The following is a 13,774-nucleotide window of genomic DNA, read 5'->3' on the forward strand; positions in this document are numbered from 1 at the left end:
GGCTGATCTTCCATAAGCACATAACAAAGTTTAAATCGCGCAGCCAAAACTGTATTGTGACGAAATAAAATGAATAGTAGCCTATAATTTATCGAAATACGCATTAATTCGCAGAAAATCTACTGTGGAGGCTTCCAAGACTCAATTTTCGGCCTGGTCGTCGAGTAAGGAACATAACAATCGTCCGTGCCCGTGGTAGTTGCCTTATGTTTCATTGCGAATGGACGCGGTGTTGGCGGGACTTTTGTTGGTGGGTCGTCTGTCATGTAATGAAGCCATCTATGCCTGCAAAAAATTTGATGGTTGATAGCTGGCAATCCATTTCGCCAGACCAACAGAGGTAGTCGAAGTAGCAGAAGTGACGTCGTTGATTTCTACTTAAGTAAGCTAAAAGTAGAGGTAGCGATTCTCAACTCAGTAAAAAAGTAATTATTCTGAAAAGAGCCAAGAAGTACTTTAAAATCATAACCACTTGAGGGAGCAGTACAAGTAAGCGAAATCGACTTCAGTTCCAAATTCAAAGTGTAAGAAGTAACTAGATGTGGATAAAAAAGTATTTCGGCACAAAATTCTAAGTGTCAAAGTAAGTGGTTTTGGCTAAAAAATACTTGAGAAGTGGAGCACTTGATTAAGTAGCGAAAGTAGGCAAAACATACTTGAGTACTCTGAAAAAGTAGGAGTACTTCGTTACGGACCACCAGGGTTGTAATGACTCGAGTCATGACTCGACTCAAGTCAATTTCTCGAATATGGAAAACCACTAGACTTGAGTCAATTTGTGTATGGACTCGACTTATACCAGAGTCTTTACGCACGATTCGAGAAAATCTATATTAGGCCTACTTGATTCAAGTCTCGTATATCAGGACAGATTCTTGCAAAATGGGCGCAGAAACTCAATTTTGTATGTTTGAATGAATGAACATGTTAATAAAGAAAAATGAGTATATTATGAAACTGAGGCCCTCGATATCACCCAAGAGTTTAACAAGAGCCAGTTGAAGGTGACTTGTACTTGGTAATAAACATGGAAATTCATGACTTGCATTCGACCCTCAACACTATGAGTCGGCCTTAACCCGTCGCTTACTGACTTGGACTTGACTCAGTGGTGAATTGAAAATGACTTGACTGGACTAAAGTCAAAACTGTAAAAGTCAAATTGACTTGTGACTTGGTTACACCCCTGCCGCCGACTCTGGGAAGTGGTTTGCCATCATCTCACCATTCGGCCGGCACTTGACTGGCGTTGAATTCCCACTTCTTGGCAAATGTGTCCTGGGAATAATCGACCCATCGGTTTCGACCGTAGAAGTAGCGGTTGTTTTCGTAATATTTGTTTCCCAGATCGTCGCTTCCAACCAGTTCACCATGTTTCAGCTCGTTCATTCTAAACACATATCAATCAGACCAGTAAAAAATACCAGTCTAGTTGGTTGCTGTCAACTGTTTTTTTGAGAACTATTAGTTCTACTTATAGTCCATGTTTCGGCTCGTTCACTCTAAACACATATCAACTGAAATTTCTTATGATACATTCTACTGAAATTTCACGATTATAAATTAAATGAAGCCAGTCTCATGGAACCTGAATTTTTGATGGCATGTCATAACTATAGGGCCGGGGCACAATGATTTGAGCATTCACTCTAATGATGCAGAACCAATTGACTCAGGTACTCAATTTTCCCCAGTTCAAGTCATAACAACAAATTCGGTAAATTCCTTAAGAGCATGAATCAGCCAAGAGAAAAAAAGTAATCTACCTTGCCGCGGTAATGAGTACGCCTCTGATTCGGGGAAAGTATCCATTGTCTTTGGCCGTGTTGTGCTGAATTATTTTAGCGGCCTCCCGCAATGGGACCACAAATTGCTTTCGTAACAATTCCACAATACCTTTGCTCATTTTTCAAACTAATCTGAAGGAAAAGGATTCAAATTCAATTGTCGGAACTACTCGCTTACCTTCATTAGACATTTTATATGTGATATTGACAATCGAAAATACAGTATGTTTTTATGTAGTGATATAGGCTATGTAGTAGGCCTATAGTAGGCAGACTTGGACAACTAGATAATTCTTGTTGTCTAATTTCACTAAATTAGAGCGAAATGTCAGTAATCTAATTCTAATCTAATTTCCAAAAGCTGAAAATTTTCTAGTTGTCCAAGTATATGCTTGGATAACTAGATAATTCTAGTTGTCTAATTTCACTAAATTAGAGCGATATGCCAGTAATCTAATTCTAATCTAATTTGGAAAGGCTGAAAATTTTCTAGTTGTCCAAGTCTGATAGTAGGGTTGTCCAAAAATAACTCTTTTTTGACTGGCTAGTTGGAAAAATTGTTACTTTGACAAAAAAACGAAGAATAACAAATTTGGCCCTATTCCAACCATTAACCCTACTCCCGTGGTCGGCCTCCAGGCCAAATTTTAATGCACCAACCAAAAAGTTCATAAAACGCGAACAACGGGACTTGAACCGACGCCCAATATATCGCCGTGATCAGGAAATAGCAGCCTAACCAACTGAGCTACTCGGAAGGCTCAGGCGAGAGAGGTGGCGATGATATTCAAACAAGTCTACGCGATTTCTCAAAAGCGAAAGAGAAATTTGTTTTTCGTTTTCATTTGAGGTGATACATAATCCTTCCCATGGTGAATGACCACGTGGTTGTCTTACATATCGATTTCGGCATTCAAACAAGACATTACTGAGCTTGATACCTTTACGCAGTTGAGCGCACCGCGACTGGGAAGTTTTCGTTATAAGCATTACGCACGGCCGCAGCTGATTACTTCATCGCGATAGAGGCAACGCGCCTTGTAATCGTGTTTATTTCACACCAATTTGAAGCGTTTTCTATCCAACTAATTCCCGATATTATGGTTTCAATGAACTCTTGTGATCAAGAACTACTCCAAAACGACAGCTGTGTCTGTTTACGACGTGTAGAACGCGAGATATAAGGGATTATAAGATTAGCGTCCATTCAGGCAAACTGAGCTACACATTGTATTCTGCAGGAAACGTTTTTCTGTATTCATTCTGCATTTTGAACATATTATTCGGTAAGGCAATGGGTTATATATAGCTCGTCGCATGCGTATTGACAATAGCTATTTATAGACGATAATTGTAACCGTTTATGACCACTACAACGCATGATGTCGGTAATTGATCGAAGCGTGTTTGTGAATAACTGTGTATGGATCTTATAGGATTCACCCGCGGGAAAAGGGTTAAGAGCGTAGTTATGCTAGTACAAATTTTAGGATTTGAAAAAATAGTAGGCTATTTACAGTATCTTTAAACCATAATTATAGAATTTTCTACCCTGAATACTATTTTTTAAATTCCAAAATTCTTTACCACAATTGTTACTCGCTCCGGTTGGAATCGAGCAAAATTTGCTATACTTAATTTCATGGGGTGGCCAGTAAAATTGAAGAGATATTTTTTTATAAATTCAAAACTTTCTCACTGGAATAGCTTTGCTTCTATGGGTTGGAATTGAGCCAAATCTGATGTCCATAGTTTTTCTAGCCAACCTAACAATTTCATGAACTAGCCAACAAGAAAAACAGATATACAATAATATTTGTGTGCAAATGACTGTAGGACGGTATAGACGGGTGTGAACGATATGATCCTTAAGATCTTCACGTTATCAATTCCCACAGAGACGCTACTCACATAAATGAATCTGGAAAGCATCTTAGCATTGTAGGTTGTGTGGTTTATAAAATTAACTTAGGCCAATTTGTCAATAGCCCTCGAGCATGACGATAAGAATGATACACTTTTCCAGTATTACTTTACACTTTTACAGAATGGCTGTAGTGACACAAATGTCCGGGTTCTACTTCAGACATAACTATAATGTCCAGACATGTGTATCAGTTAAAACATTTCACACAATCAATGGACGATTCTGAATTCCACTTTTGTTGGTGATGTCTGACTGACCTTATTTTGCATGTCGCGACTGACCTTATTCTGCATGCAAGATGCAATCACACCAACCCTCCTCTGGAATCTACAAAATTAATATCGTTAGACAGAACCAACAATATCTGTGAAAAATTGAGTTATATCCAATAGGTCAACCCAAGTTGCTAGAGACAATCAATTCTAGTAATTTATGAAATTACAGGTAGGCCTACACATTTTTCGCTGCGCTTGCTGTGCTGCAACTGCACTGTAGCAATGTCATTTTCAAAGGCAACTGTGTGGTGTTGCAGTCACTACGAATCGTAATGGATATAGACTCATAAACAAAATACAAGACGTCGAACTAGGGTTTCTTCGAACTTTTCCTATTACCGGAGCCCGGAGGTTTTACATTCAGGATTCAGCAACGTTATAGTCCAATGACTTTGTGTAAATATGCAATGAAGGAAATCGATGACCCGGATCAACTGACCACTGAGCTCAAGACACTCTCGTACATTTGGAACTAAAAACCAATAAGCCTAAAAGTTGACTGCCACAGCACCTCAGTATCTAAACTTATGTGGTCGTGGGTTACATTCTCACTGGGTGCCGATCTTAAGCCTGGATAAATGGGTACATCAACGGCGAGATAGCGTAGTGGTGAGCGTCGGCGCTATGTACGCGGGAGTCCTGGGTTCAAAGTCCCGCCGACGAAAGTTGCTCTGCTTCCTCGGCATCCTCCTATCTGTTCATTACATCGCATTGCGTGTCTTGTGTGATCACTAGGGCAAGTTTTTGTTGCAGTTAAATCCGTGGAAAGTTGCATTTATTTTTGAAAAAAGTTGAAAAGTTGCAGAAGTTGCATTTTGACCACATTTTGCTCGGTTGACTAAAAAAAAGGTCAATTTTCCGGCTCAGCTCCCGAAATACTCGAAAAAGCGTTACTTCGGTGCTGATTTACGGTGTTTCAGTCGAATTTGGCCGTGTATTTCACCACAATCGAATATACTTTCATGAAAAATCGAGAAAGTTGCAAAAAGTTGCACGGAAAAAATGGACAAAAGTTGCAAAAAGTTGCACTATAAGATTCCTTCAAACAGCCTAAAACAGCATTCTACATATCTTACGAGTATTTAGGAAGCTGCCGGAAGCTGTAAAAAAGAGTTGCAAAAACTTGCCCCAGTGATCACTGATCATGATCAGACTAGTTGACCCTCAAGGTCGTATCGATCATTCTTATCTGATACCGATGTGGGTGTCTAATTAAAAGTCTGCTCCGGGTCGCTTCGTCACCCTCTTATATTGTCATTATATCGCAATCTTAATCGTGGAGTGTTGATTTATTTAAAAAATTAATAAAATGTTGATGATGACCAGTATCAGTTTATTAATATTTTCACCATTTCAATGCAATGTGGGAAGTCACAAATTTCTCGATCTAAAAAAAGCGTTTGACTGCGTAGATCATAAAATTCTCATCTTGAAATTGGCGCGTTACGGATTTCGAGGCCCACAACTTGAGCTCACGAAAAATTTCCTCACTGGACGCAATTTCAACACCTTGTCCTCTCCTCACCCGGTAACCTGTATGGTGTACCCCAAGGCTCAGTACTTGGATCGGTCCTCTTCGCCTTATACGTCAACGACATCTTTGAAACCTCCTCATTGAACACCACACTGTTCGCTGATGATACTCCCCTCCTCTCTTCCGCATCTTCGACGGCAGAGCTGGATGCTCTGACTGGTGACCAAATGACCAAAGTTCCCTTTGCATAAACGCCTCGAAATACCAATCGCTGACAGTAAATTCAAAAAAGAACCTAACTGTTAACAACGCCGGTCAGCCACCCGTTTCCAATACATATAATGCCAAATATCTCGGGGTTTTATTATAACATCTTTGGGTTATATTTTTCATCTGAACAAGTCACACACAATAATGTACAATGCGATAAGACACAATGCGATATCAGTGGCGGCTCGTGACAATATCGGGTGGTGGGGCAAGGGCTGCGAGCGACTTTTATCAACATGACGTCACAATGGCGTTTTCCAACGTAAAAAAGTAACTTTAATATGATGGTTACATGAATTTCCCGACAACAGTGATTTTAACGTAGGTGCCGCGAGAGGTTTGCCGGTGAGCCGTGACTTGAAGTGTGGTAACAAATGTTTTATTCATTTTTTTTTAATCAAAGGATTATTTTACATAATGTACGTGAACTAAGAATCGTCCCTATGCCACGAATCAATTATCAGGTCATCCTTAGTAGCATGCGTTATGATTTCATGGTAGAGTTAGAGATTACACAAATCGATAGGCCGTCCGAAAGTGTTTCGTACACGATCCTGGTGTGTTACGACCACTGAGCTGGTGGTTACGAGTTACGACCAGGTGATAGGCAACCAAAGCGGAGGTACCCGGCGTACGATTGGATCAATGGACTGGACAATTTCTATCATCATCATCATCATTGGTTTATTAGCAATTTTATCAGTTCAATACACCACAAAAATGCGATACAATGAAAAGACAGGAATATATCGAAGCGACAAGGAGTAGTCTTCTAGACCTTTAATTTTCGCTCTAAAGGCAACTGCGTAAACTAGCCTACGTACGGAGCAAAGATTCAATACGATTCATGTTCGCACTTGACTTGACCAGACTAATTCCAATGACTAGAACTCGAGAGATTGCGTAAGCCTAACTGCAAAGGTCAACGACTTCGGACACATACGCAATTGTTATCTCATAGATTGGGCCTGTCATATTGAATCCAGAACATCAATTTGAATGGTCTTTGAAGAACTAAGGACAGCAGCCTCGGAACTTCGGTCTCGGAACAACATAGTACATTTTGGCCTTGAAACTGGAGATTGTGACGCAACACATACGGCTTACTGTCTGCTGCCAAATCGCCGTTGGAAAATATATTAATCAATAAATACATGAATGAAAGCCGTAAACTTAGCATACTGTTACATGAAATCATCGAGAAGTAGCATTCGCAATCTCATAACCCATTCCGGCATGGTACACTGTCAAAATCAATACAAACAGACGAACACCGAACTTTGAGTAAAATAGATCGAGGAATAGGCTGATCGAATGATCAGCTGTTAGCCGACATCGAAAATGAAATAGCTATCGCATTTGACAGGGGATTGTAAGCAAATGGTTTGAAGGCCACAATTTCACAGTGAAATGCACATTGGCGAACATAAAATTATGTGAATATTTGAACGCAAACCGAGAATCTTAGTTAGGTGTTTCATGCGATCATCGAGATATACCATTGGAAATATCATCACCGATCTCGTTATGGAACGCAGACTAGATTAGCACAGACAGACACCGACTTTTCCGTGAGATCGGAAATGATGTAGGTAGGCTAAGGGTGGGTTTCAAAAAGTTGTCTTAATTTAGACCTGGCTTAAGGCCAGTGATTGACTTGCTCAAGACGCCAGGCGTCGGCGGTCTTACTTCGGTTTCAAATGTCAATTTGGCGCCGCGCTCGGCCAAGTCCGTTAGTTGCGAGTAATTACTGTCTACTTCGTCGCTGTAGCGAGTTCAACACGGAACCGAGGCCAGTTGTTATTGTTTTGAGTTGCTTGCTGATGTCGTAAAGTATAGTAGCGATGCAGTGAAGGAATATGGAATTGCTTGAGTTGTTGAAATTTACGGACGGATGATCAGAACGGAACCCCGAGAAAGTATCTGGCAAATGAACAGCACGTTATCGCAAAGTATTCGAAGAAATAGTGCGGCTGTGATACCGATTTTTGAAGACACAACTGCCCAGCATTTGGGCATATTAATTGATGAAGATTATGCTCTTGGAGATGCTGAATATCCACTGAGGACTTATTACTCACGCCACTATTATGCCCAAGAACTTTGACCGAAAAAAGCCACTATTGTTTTCATGCATATTGTTACCCTCTCCTCTGGCAGAGCGCAGTGCTTTGTGTTGAAGAAAATCTCGCGCATTGGCTATATTCAAGGAAGAACCTCAGAATATCGATATGACAATAGCCTGCTTCTGCCTTTACAATCATAGCAATGCTGACAAGGCAGATGGAGCTGAATTTGATGACATACTGCAACTGGAAGCGTTGACCGCACTCCCACAGTATCGACTCCTACAGAGAAATCTGCACGACAACGCATGATCTAGAGATTTTAGCTGGCATTCTTGTTTGCAATACATTTGATTACATTCCAAAACATACTCGCGCTTTATTTCTTGTGACACGTTAAAATGAGGTAAAATGTGCATTATGGCTTTAAGTAAGTTCAAGTTTATAAATTTGGACACAAGATAGCGAAGTTATTGCAAGGGGCTTAGAAAATTGGAGCAGGCGAACATGAACGGCGGAACAAAATTGAATCAAATGTACAAAAGACATGTTTTGACTCTAGATTCGGCTAGCGTCAAATTAATGTTGTTCAGCATCTTCTATAATTATTAACGTTGAGACCATGCTCAACTTGTTTCATTCTCTTCTGCTTTATCACTGATTTTCAAATCTTCGCTTCTTCATAGTTGACTTCGGGCCTGGACTTCGGTGAGCTGTTGGTAGAGATATAACTGATAAATTTCGAACAAATTTTTTAAATTTTTATACTGTTGCTATCCATACAAAACTCAATAGTCTATTGTAATACATAACATTAGCAAACTATACGAATGTTAATAGCAATAATAATGAGATAATAATTAATAGCAATAATAATGAGATAACAAACAGACAATTGATGGCCTAGTAATGAATGCAAATTTACCTTGATTTGGTTGGAAATGTTGCCCAAACAACTAGCAGATGCAGCTCCCAACTGCTACTCCATAAGTTGGCAGATCAGATGGGTCAGCATCTATCACAAAACAACTTATCAAGCATGGTATAAATATGACGACATACTTACAGCCCAGTGTTGGTATCACGGTTCGAGGAACTGGATAAAGCTCGAGCAAAGTGTTTCAGAAAAACCTTAATATAAAAGGAACTGGATATTGGTATGTGCATTCACACTCACATATACGGATAGATAGATAAATACCTATTTGATGGCTTGGCACATCACTGCTTGTTTTATTTTCTCTGTGTTCCAAAAGAATGGTGCTATCATTTGTTTCACAGCCTGCAGCTCACTCTGGTGCCACATTGCACAGCTATATAATATTTTTTACATTGACTGATTATGCTACTATGATGATACTATGACTGGGTAGCAAATCTGTGAAAATCAATATTGAATTGACATATATCTCAAAAAATTTGGATTACTGTAGCGTTAGCATGTACTGCACTTTGAAGATTATTGGCATATATCACTTCACATCAATGGCCCCTTTAAGCTGCATACATGCGCAAATGCGCAGTGCTGACACGGTTTATGCACAGAAAATCTGAAGTCATGACCCTTTTTTAGTCGTTACGCACTGTTTTCCGAGGGTCTGCGTAGTGAGTTCTTGAGTGTACGCACAGACTCGTCAAAAATTAGAGGGAACATTGCTTCACATCTATAGCAATTCACTAACAACTTCATGCAAAGTCATGTCATTTTTCTTTCCAAAACTTCTGGATCTTTATCCACCATGCTGAAATTCGGTGCGCGTGCAGTGAACGGAATATCAATACAATGCTGGTTGAATAGACACATATTGATCAAAGTTCCATGTAGTCGGCACTATTCTAGAAAGTAGCAGTTAAACATATTTATGACAATGCTCATAGGGGTGGAACGAAAATGGATATTGAGGGTAACCCTGCAATCAATCACAGTTGGGTGCAAGTGGTGCAACATTGATTAGGCTCAACGAAATGAGCATGATACATATTTTCCATTTTCTGGTGACGCGTCGTGTGTTCACTTTTTGGCTATGACCACAGCAAAGCCAAACTGTCAAAACGTCAACGTGCCTAAGTTAAAAGACGTAACCAGACGAGAAAACTATAATGATGAGTTGACGTAGCACGTAGGCTATCAATAAAGGATCTGTTGATCTGCCGCAACCTAAAATCTCATCTTCGGGCTTCTTCGATACATGCACTATATTAACTGATGTTCCCCATGACCACTGATGAGCATCATTACCCGTAGCGGATTCTTATCGCTGACCTTTCTTTACCAAAATGGGCGGCATTCGCAAGTCCAACGCTAGGCAAACCTTTACGCCTTACCCCAAATATCACTTCCCGTGTCTCGTAACCATAGTCATATCATATTCGTAACCGAATCGATTGGAGCCAGCGAACGCGGGTTATGGTGGTCATGGGGAACATTGCTTGATACTATATGGTGCGGTTATGGAAGAAGTGCTGATGTGTCCTGAGTGCCTCAGGGCTCTGGCTATCCATTTGAATTGAAATCCGTTCAGTATACGAAGACCCCTGCAGCATTCCACTGTAAATCCCACTATAACGGTATATGATACCAATAACTTGTCACGTTTGTGATATAAACATTGTTCCAAACTGCCTGACATCAATATACAATGATCTAATCTGATTTGCCAAGATATACATCAGAAGAACGGCCAGTATCCTTCAACAAACAGCACAACAGTTATCAGCACCGTTGACTTCAGCCTACCCCCTAGCTGGCTTGGATATCTGTCTTAACAAAGCGCACGCTGGAGGGGAAATCCCCTCAAGTCACAGTTTTGAAACCGACTTCAGCCTGAGGGGTGTAGCTTAAGCCTGACGACGGGCCTAAGTCGACTATTTGAAACCCACCCTAAGTATCAGATCAGCGCGCATCTCTACCATACTCGACCTCGAAAACGAAATAACTGCCTCAATCATTGAGCGTCAACTTTAAGACTTGGCACCGCGTTCGATACTAAAATCAAGACATACCGTGCAAAAGCTCATGACAGATCTAGGTATGGAACATCGTTAAAATCAATAGAGACCAATAACGGCTTTTGCGTAAATCTGTTAGCGATAAATGAAGAGTCAGCTCTCACTCGACTTTGGAAACGAAATTACCACCCACATAGTTCAGTGACAAACTTAAAACTTATTACAGCGGTCGATACTAACATTAAGACTTACTGTGCCAAATATCATGACCGATCTCGGTATGGAACATCGTCAAAATCAATGGAGACCAATACCGGCTTTTGAGTAAAATCTGTTTGCTGTACAATGTACATGATAGATCAGCACACACTGAACTTCGGAAACGAAATTACCACCCTTATCTTTGAGTAGCAAGCCTGAAACTTGGAGCAGTGCTAAATACTACCTTCACGACATATCGTACCAAGTTTCAAGAATTATCATGGTGCGAAACACCGGTCAAAATCGACATATACCAGCAAAGGTCGAGTCAACGCATATCACGGTAACCGAGTTCAGATATAGATACGATTGTTACATCACACCTTAAGGGCGACAGGCATAGTTGCCCCACTTGCTCGGCCATTTTACGAATAGGAGAGAGTAAATCACCGTTTCTTTATTGTGCGCGGCTTTGAGAGAATAGATAGTGAAAGCTTGTTATGAGCGCTACCGGGGCAAGCCCCGGCTAGGCATTCACAAAGCGAAAACACAGAAGAGAATTCGATTTTCGCAGAGACTTCGCTATGTAAGGGCATTTGTTAGCGAAAGCACAAGAATAATGCGGGTTTCGCCGTGATCTCGGTATATACTGATTGCTGTGCGTCTATAAATGGTTAAATTGTTATTGAACAGAATTTTAGGTGGGGCAATGCCCCAGTTGCCCCATAGGACGAGCCGCCACTGTGCGATATCATGAACAGATATGACACGCATCAGTAGCGATCCTTTACTGTTAACATCCACCTCGGCCTAGAGTACTGCCCAATGTCACAGTCCCTTTCTACGAGTTCTTTCCATTCCTTGTGCGAATGCTTTCTTCGTCGGGTCTTTTACTGGACTTTTTTGTCGCCGTAACAACGGCAACGGCAGGGGAGAAGGAGCCCAGATAAACCTCCGACGGGAATCGAACCCAGCCCGTCTGCTTGGTGGGCGCTTATCGTAACCACTACACTCTCTCACCCGCCCATTGGACTTGGACATGTCCTGGAACAGTCATATTCAGTCCCTAAACACTAAATTATCACCGAAGTGTGGCCTGTTCTACAGCCTTGGACGCTTCATGCCAGCCTGGGTTCTTCTGATAGCCTACTCATTAAATCCCTAATCCAATCGAAGTTACAATATGGCATCCTTTGTTGGGAGGGGGGCTGCCAATAAAACTGCACCCGAGCCACTGCAAAAACTACAACATAAGGTAATCCGTATATCATAGCTAGAGCCCGACAGGGGCCTGGTTGTCCATCCAACAAGTCGCTGCTGAAGAGATTCGGTGTCCTAAACATAGAAGATATGCGGAAACTAGAAGTCGCCAAGTTTCAGTGCCACTGCGGTCGTTGCCTCGAATATTTCAATGACTTTTTTTACCTCGGAATCAAAAGCGCACCAAGTACAACACACGCGCGTCCTCGTCGTCCAAATATCATATGATCGACCGAAAAGATCATATCGATCCATCAAATATGCCGGACCTGCTGTGTGGAACAGTATCCCGCCGGTCATCCGACAGTCGACGAGCATGACCAGTGACCACATTTAAGTCGAAATACAAGCAATTACTACTGAATGAATACTAGTCCATCCTCAAGATTACCGGACCTCGACTCGCCTATTGATCTCACCTTGCATGACATGCCACCCCGTTTTTGTCGCTTGCTATTTTCTATACTATCTTCTTTACTTTTCATTCAGCGTGCATGCCTCCTTTTTACATCACCTAGCTAGGCCAAGGTGTGTGTCTGATTCCATAGACTACTCCAAGTCGCTTCGACACCTTCCTATCTTTTCTTAGTATTGCACTTGGTGGTGTATTGAAATGATAAAATTGCTAATAAACCATGATGATGATGATGACACCACAAGACTGCGATACAATGAAAAATGGGAAGGTGTTGAAACGAACTGGACTAGTCTTCGAAATCAGACACACACCTGGCCTACGCGATGGTAAAAAGGAGGCATGTACACTGAATGAAAATTAAAAGAGAGAGAGAGGGATCGAGAGTCTATATTTTCATCCAATCAAAATACATCGGCAGTGGTGGCGGTACAGAAAATATGCATGCACAGTATTCGGTATTAGTTAGATAGGAATGATCGATAAGACCGTGAAGATCGTCTAGTGCTAGTCTGATCACACTAACATCAAACAGGTAGGCTACATTTGACTCTAAACAGTCTGACTGTAAAAAATGTTGTGTTAGTTAAAAAGAATAAAATAGACGAACAATTAAACGATGGCAGCAAATGATCAATGAAGCAATGTATGGGCGAGGTAGTGCAACAGTGTTAGTGTAACGACAAGAGGTGATCAAGGAGGGCTTTTTTGAATCTATTATAAGGCAATTCACGGGATAATAAAAGGACTGTTGATAAAAAAAATTCCTTCTATCTGTTTATAGATTACCAACCTACGGATAGATACGCAAGTCCTGTCGTTACGCTCCGGCAAGCAGTTACACTTGTTGCTGAGCAATCTAAAAGCAGCATAGTTTTGGTGGAGGGCTGAAATGTAATGAAACTGGTCTTAATCGAGAGCTACTGCCGCACTGATTCCGAAATTACAAATTAAAATCTTGTCGGGGATATGAAACCACCACAAAACAGCCTTCAAAATCTGAAAATCCGCATTGTTCCAACAATGGCACCATCGCAACACGATGAACATAACAATGGCAATTTCGCCAAGCGATTGTTCAGAACAATGCCGATTTTCAGACTTTGAGGGATGTTTTGACGTAGTTTTATTTACCTGACTAGATTTTAAT

At 41.0% G+C, this 13,774-nt stretch overlaps 3 protein-coding genes across 6 annotated transcripts in view; 1 reads left to right on the forward strand and 2 right to left on the reverse strand.

The window, feature by feature from the left end:
• The window catches only part of LOC145440675 (uncharacterized), a 74,526-nt gene that overhangs the window by 28,918 nt on the left and 31,834 nt on the right, over positions 1–13,774 (reverse strand). The gene's annotated exons all lie outside the window — the stretch shown is intronic.
• LOC145440664 (uncharacterized) overlaps positions 1–13,774 on the forward strand; it is a 198,402-nt gene that overhangs the window by 10,782 nt on the left and 173,846 nt on the right. The gene's annotated exons all lie outside the window — the stretch shown is intronic.
• On the reverse strand, positions 30–4,140 carry LOC145440703 (NADH dehydrogenase [ubiquinone] 1 alpha subcomplex subunit 12-like). 2 transcript variants are annotated; one of them, XM_080318436.1, is made up of 4 exons: positions 3,996–4,140; positions 1,767–1,919; positions 1,226–1,390; positions 30–285 (listed from the first exon to the last, which is right to left on the reverse strand). In XM_080318436.1, exons 2-4 carry the CDS (start codon positions 1,904–1,906, stop codon positions 120–122), a joined length of 471 nt encoding a protein of 156 aa, XP_080174562.1. In that variant the 5' UTR covers positions 1,907–1,919; positions 3,996–4,140; the 3' UTR covers positions 30–119. The 2 variants fall into 2 exon arrangements, with proteins under 2 accessions (XP_080174562.1, XP_080174561.1); XM_080318435.1 differs by having other exon boundaries at positions 3,972–4,127.

This window comes from Botryllus schlosseri, chromosome 6 (genome assembly GCF_051294905.1).
Source record: "Botryllus schlosseri isolate E-star chromosome 6, Bs_hap1, whole genome shotgun sequence".
Classification (NCBI taxonomy): Eukaryota; Metazoa; Chordata; class Ascidiacea; order Stolidobranchia; family Styelidae; genus Botryllus; species Botryllus schlosseri.

What these genes read in the sequence shown, in the direction of transcription:
- LOC145440703 (XM_080318436.1), bottom strand. Translation starts at nt 1,906, where the DNA reads ATGAGCAAAGGTATTGTGGAATTGTTACGAAAGCAATTTGTGGTCCCA. An exon ending in GTACTCATTACCGCGGCAAG is followed by an intron (nt 1,391 to 1,766) that starts GTAGATTACTTT and finishes ATATGTGTTTAG; the next exon opens with AATGAACGAGCTGAAACATG. An exon ending in AGTCAAGTGCCGGCCGAATG is followed by an intron (nt 286 to 1,225) that starts GTGAGATGATGG and finishes AATTTTTTGCAG; the next exon opens with GCATAGATGGCTTCATTACA.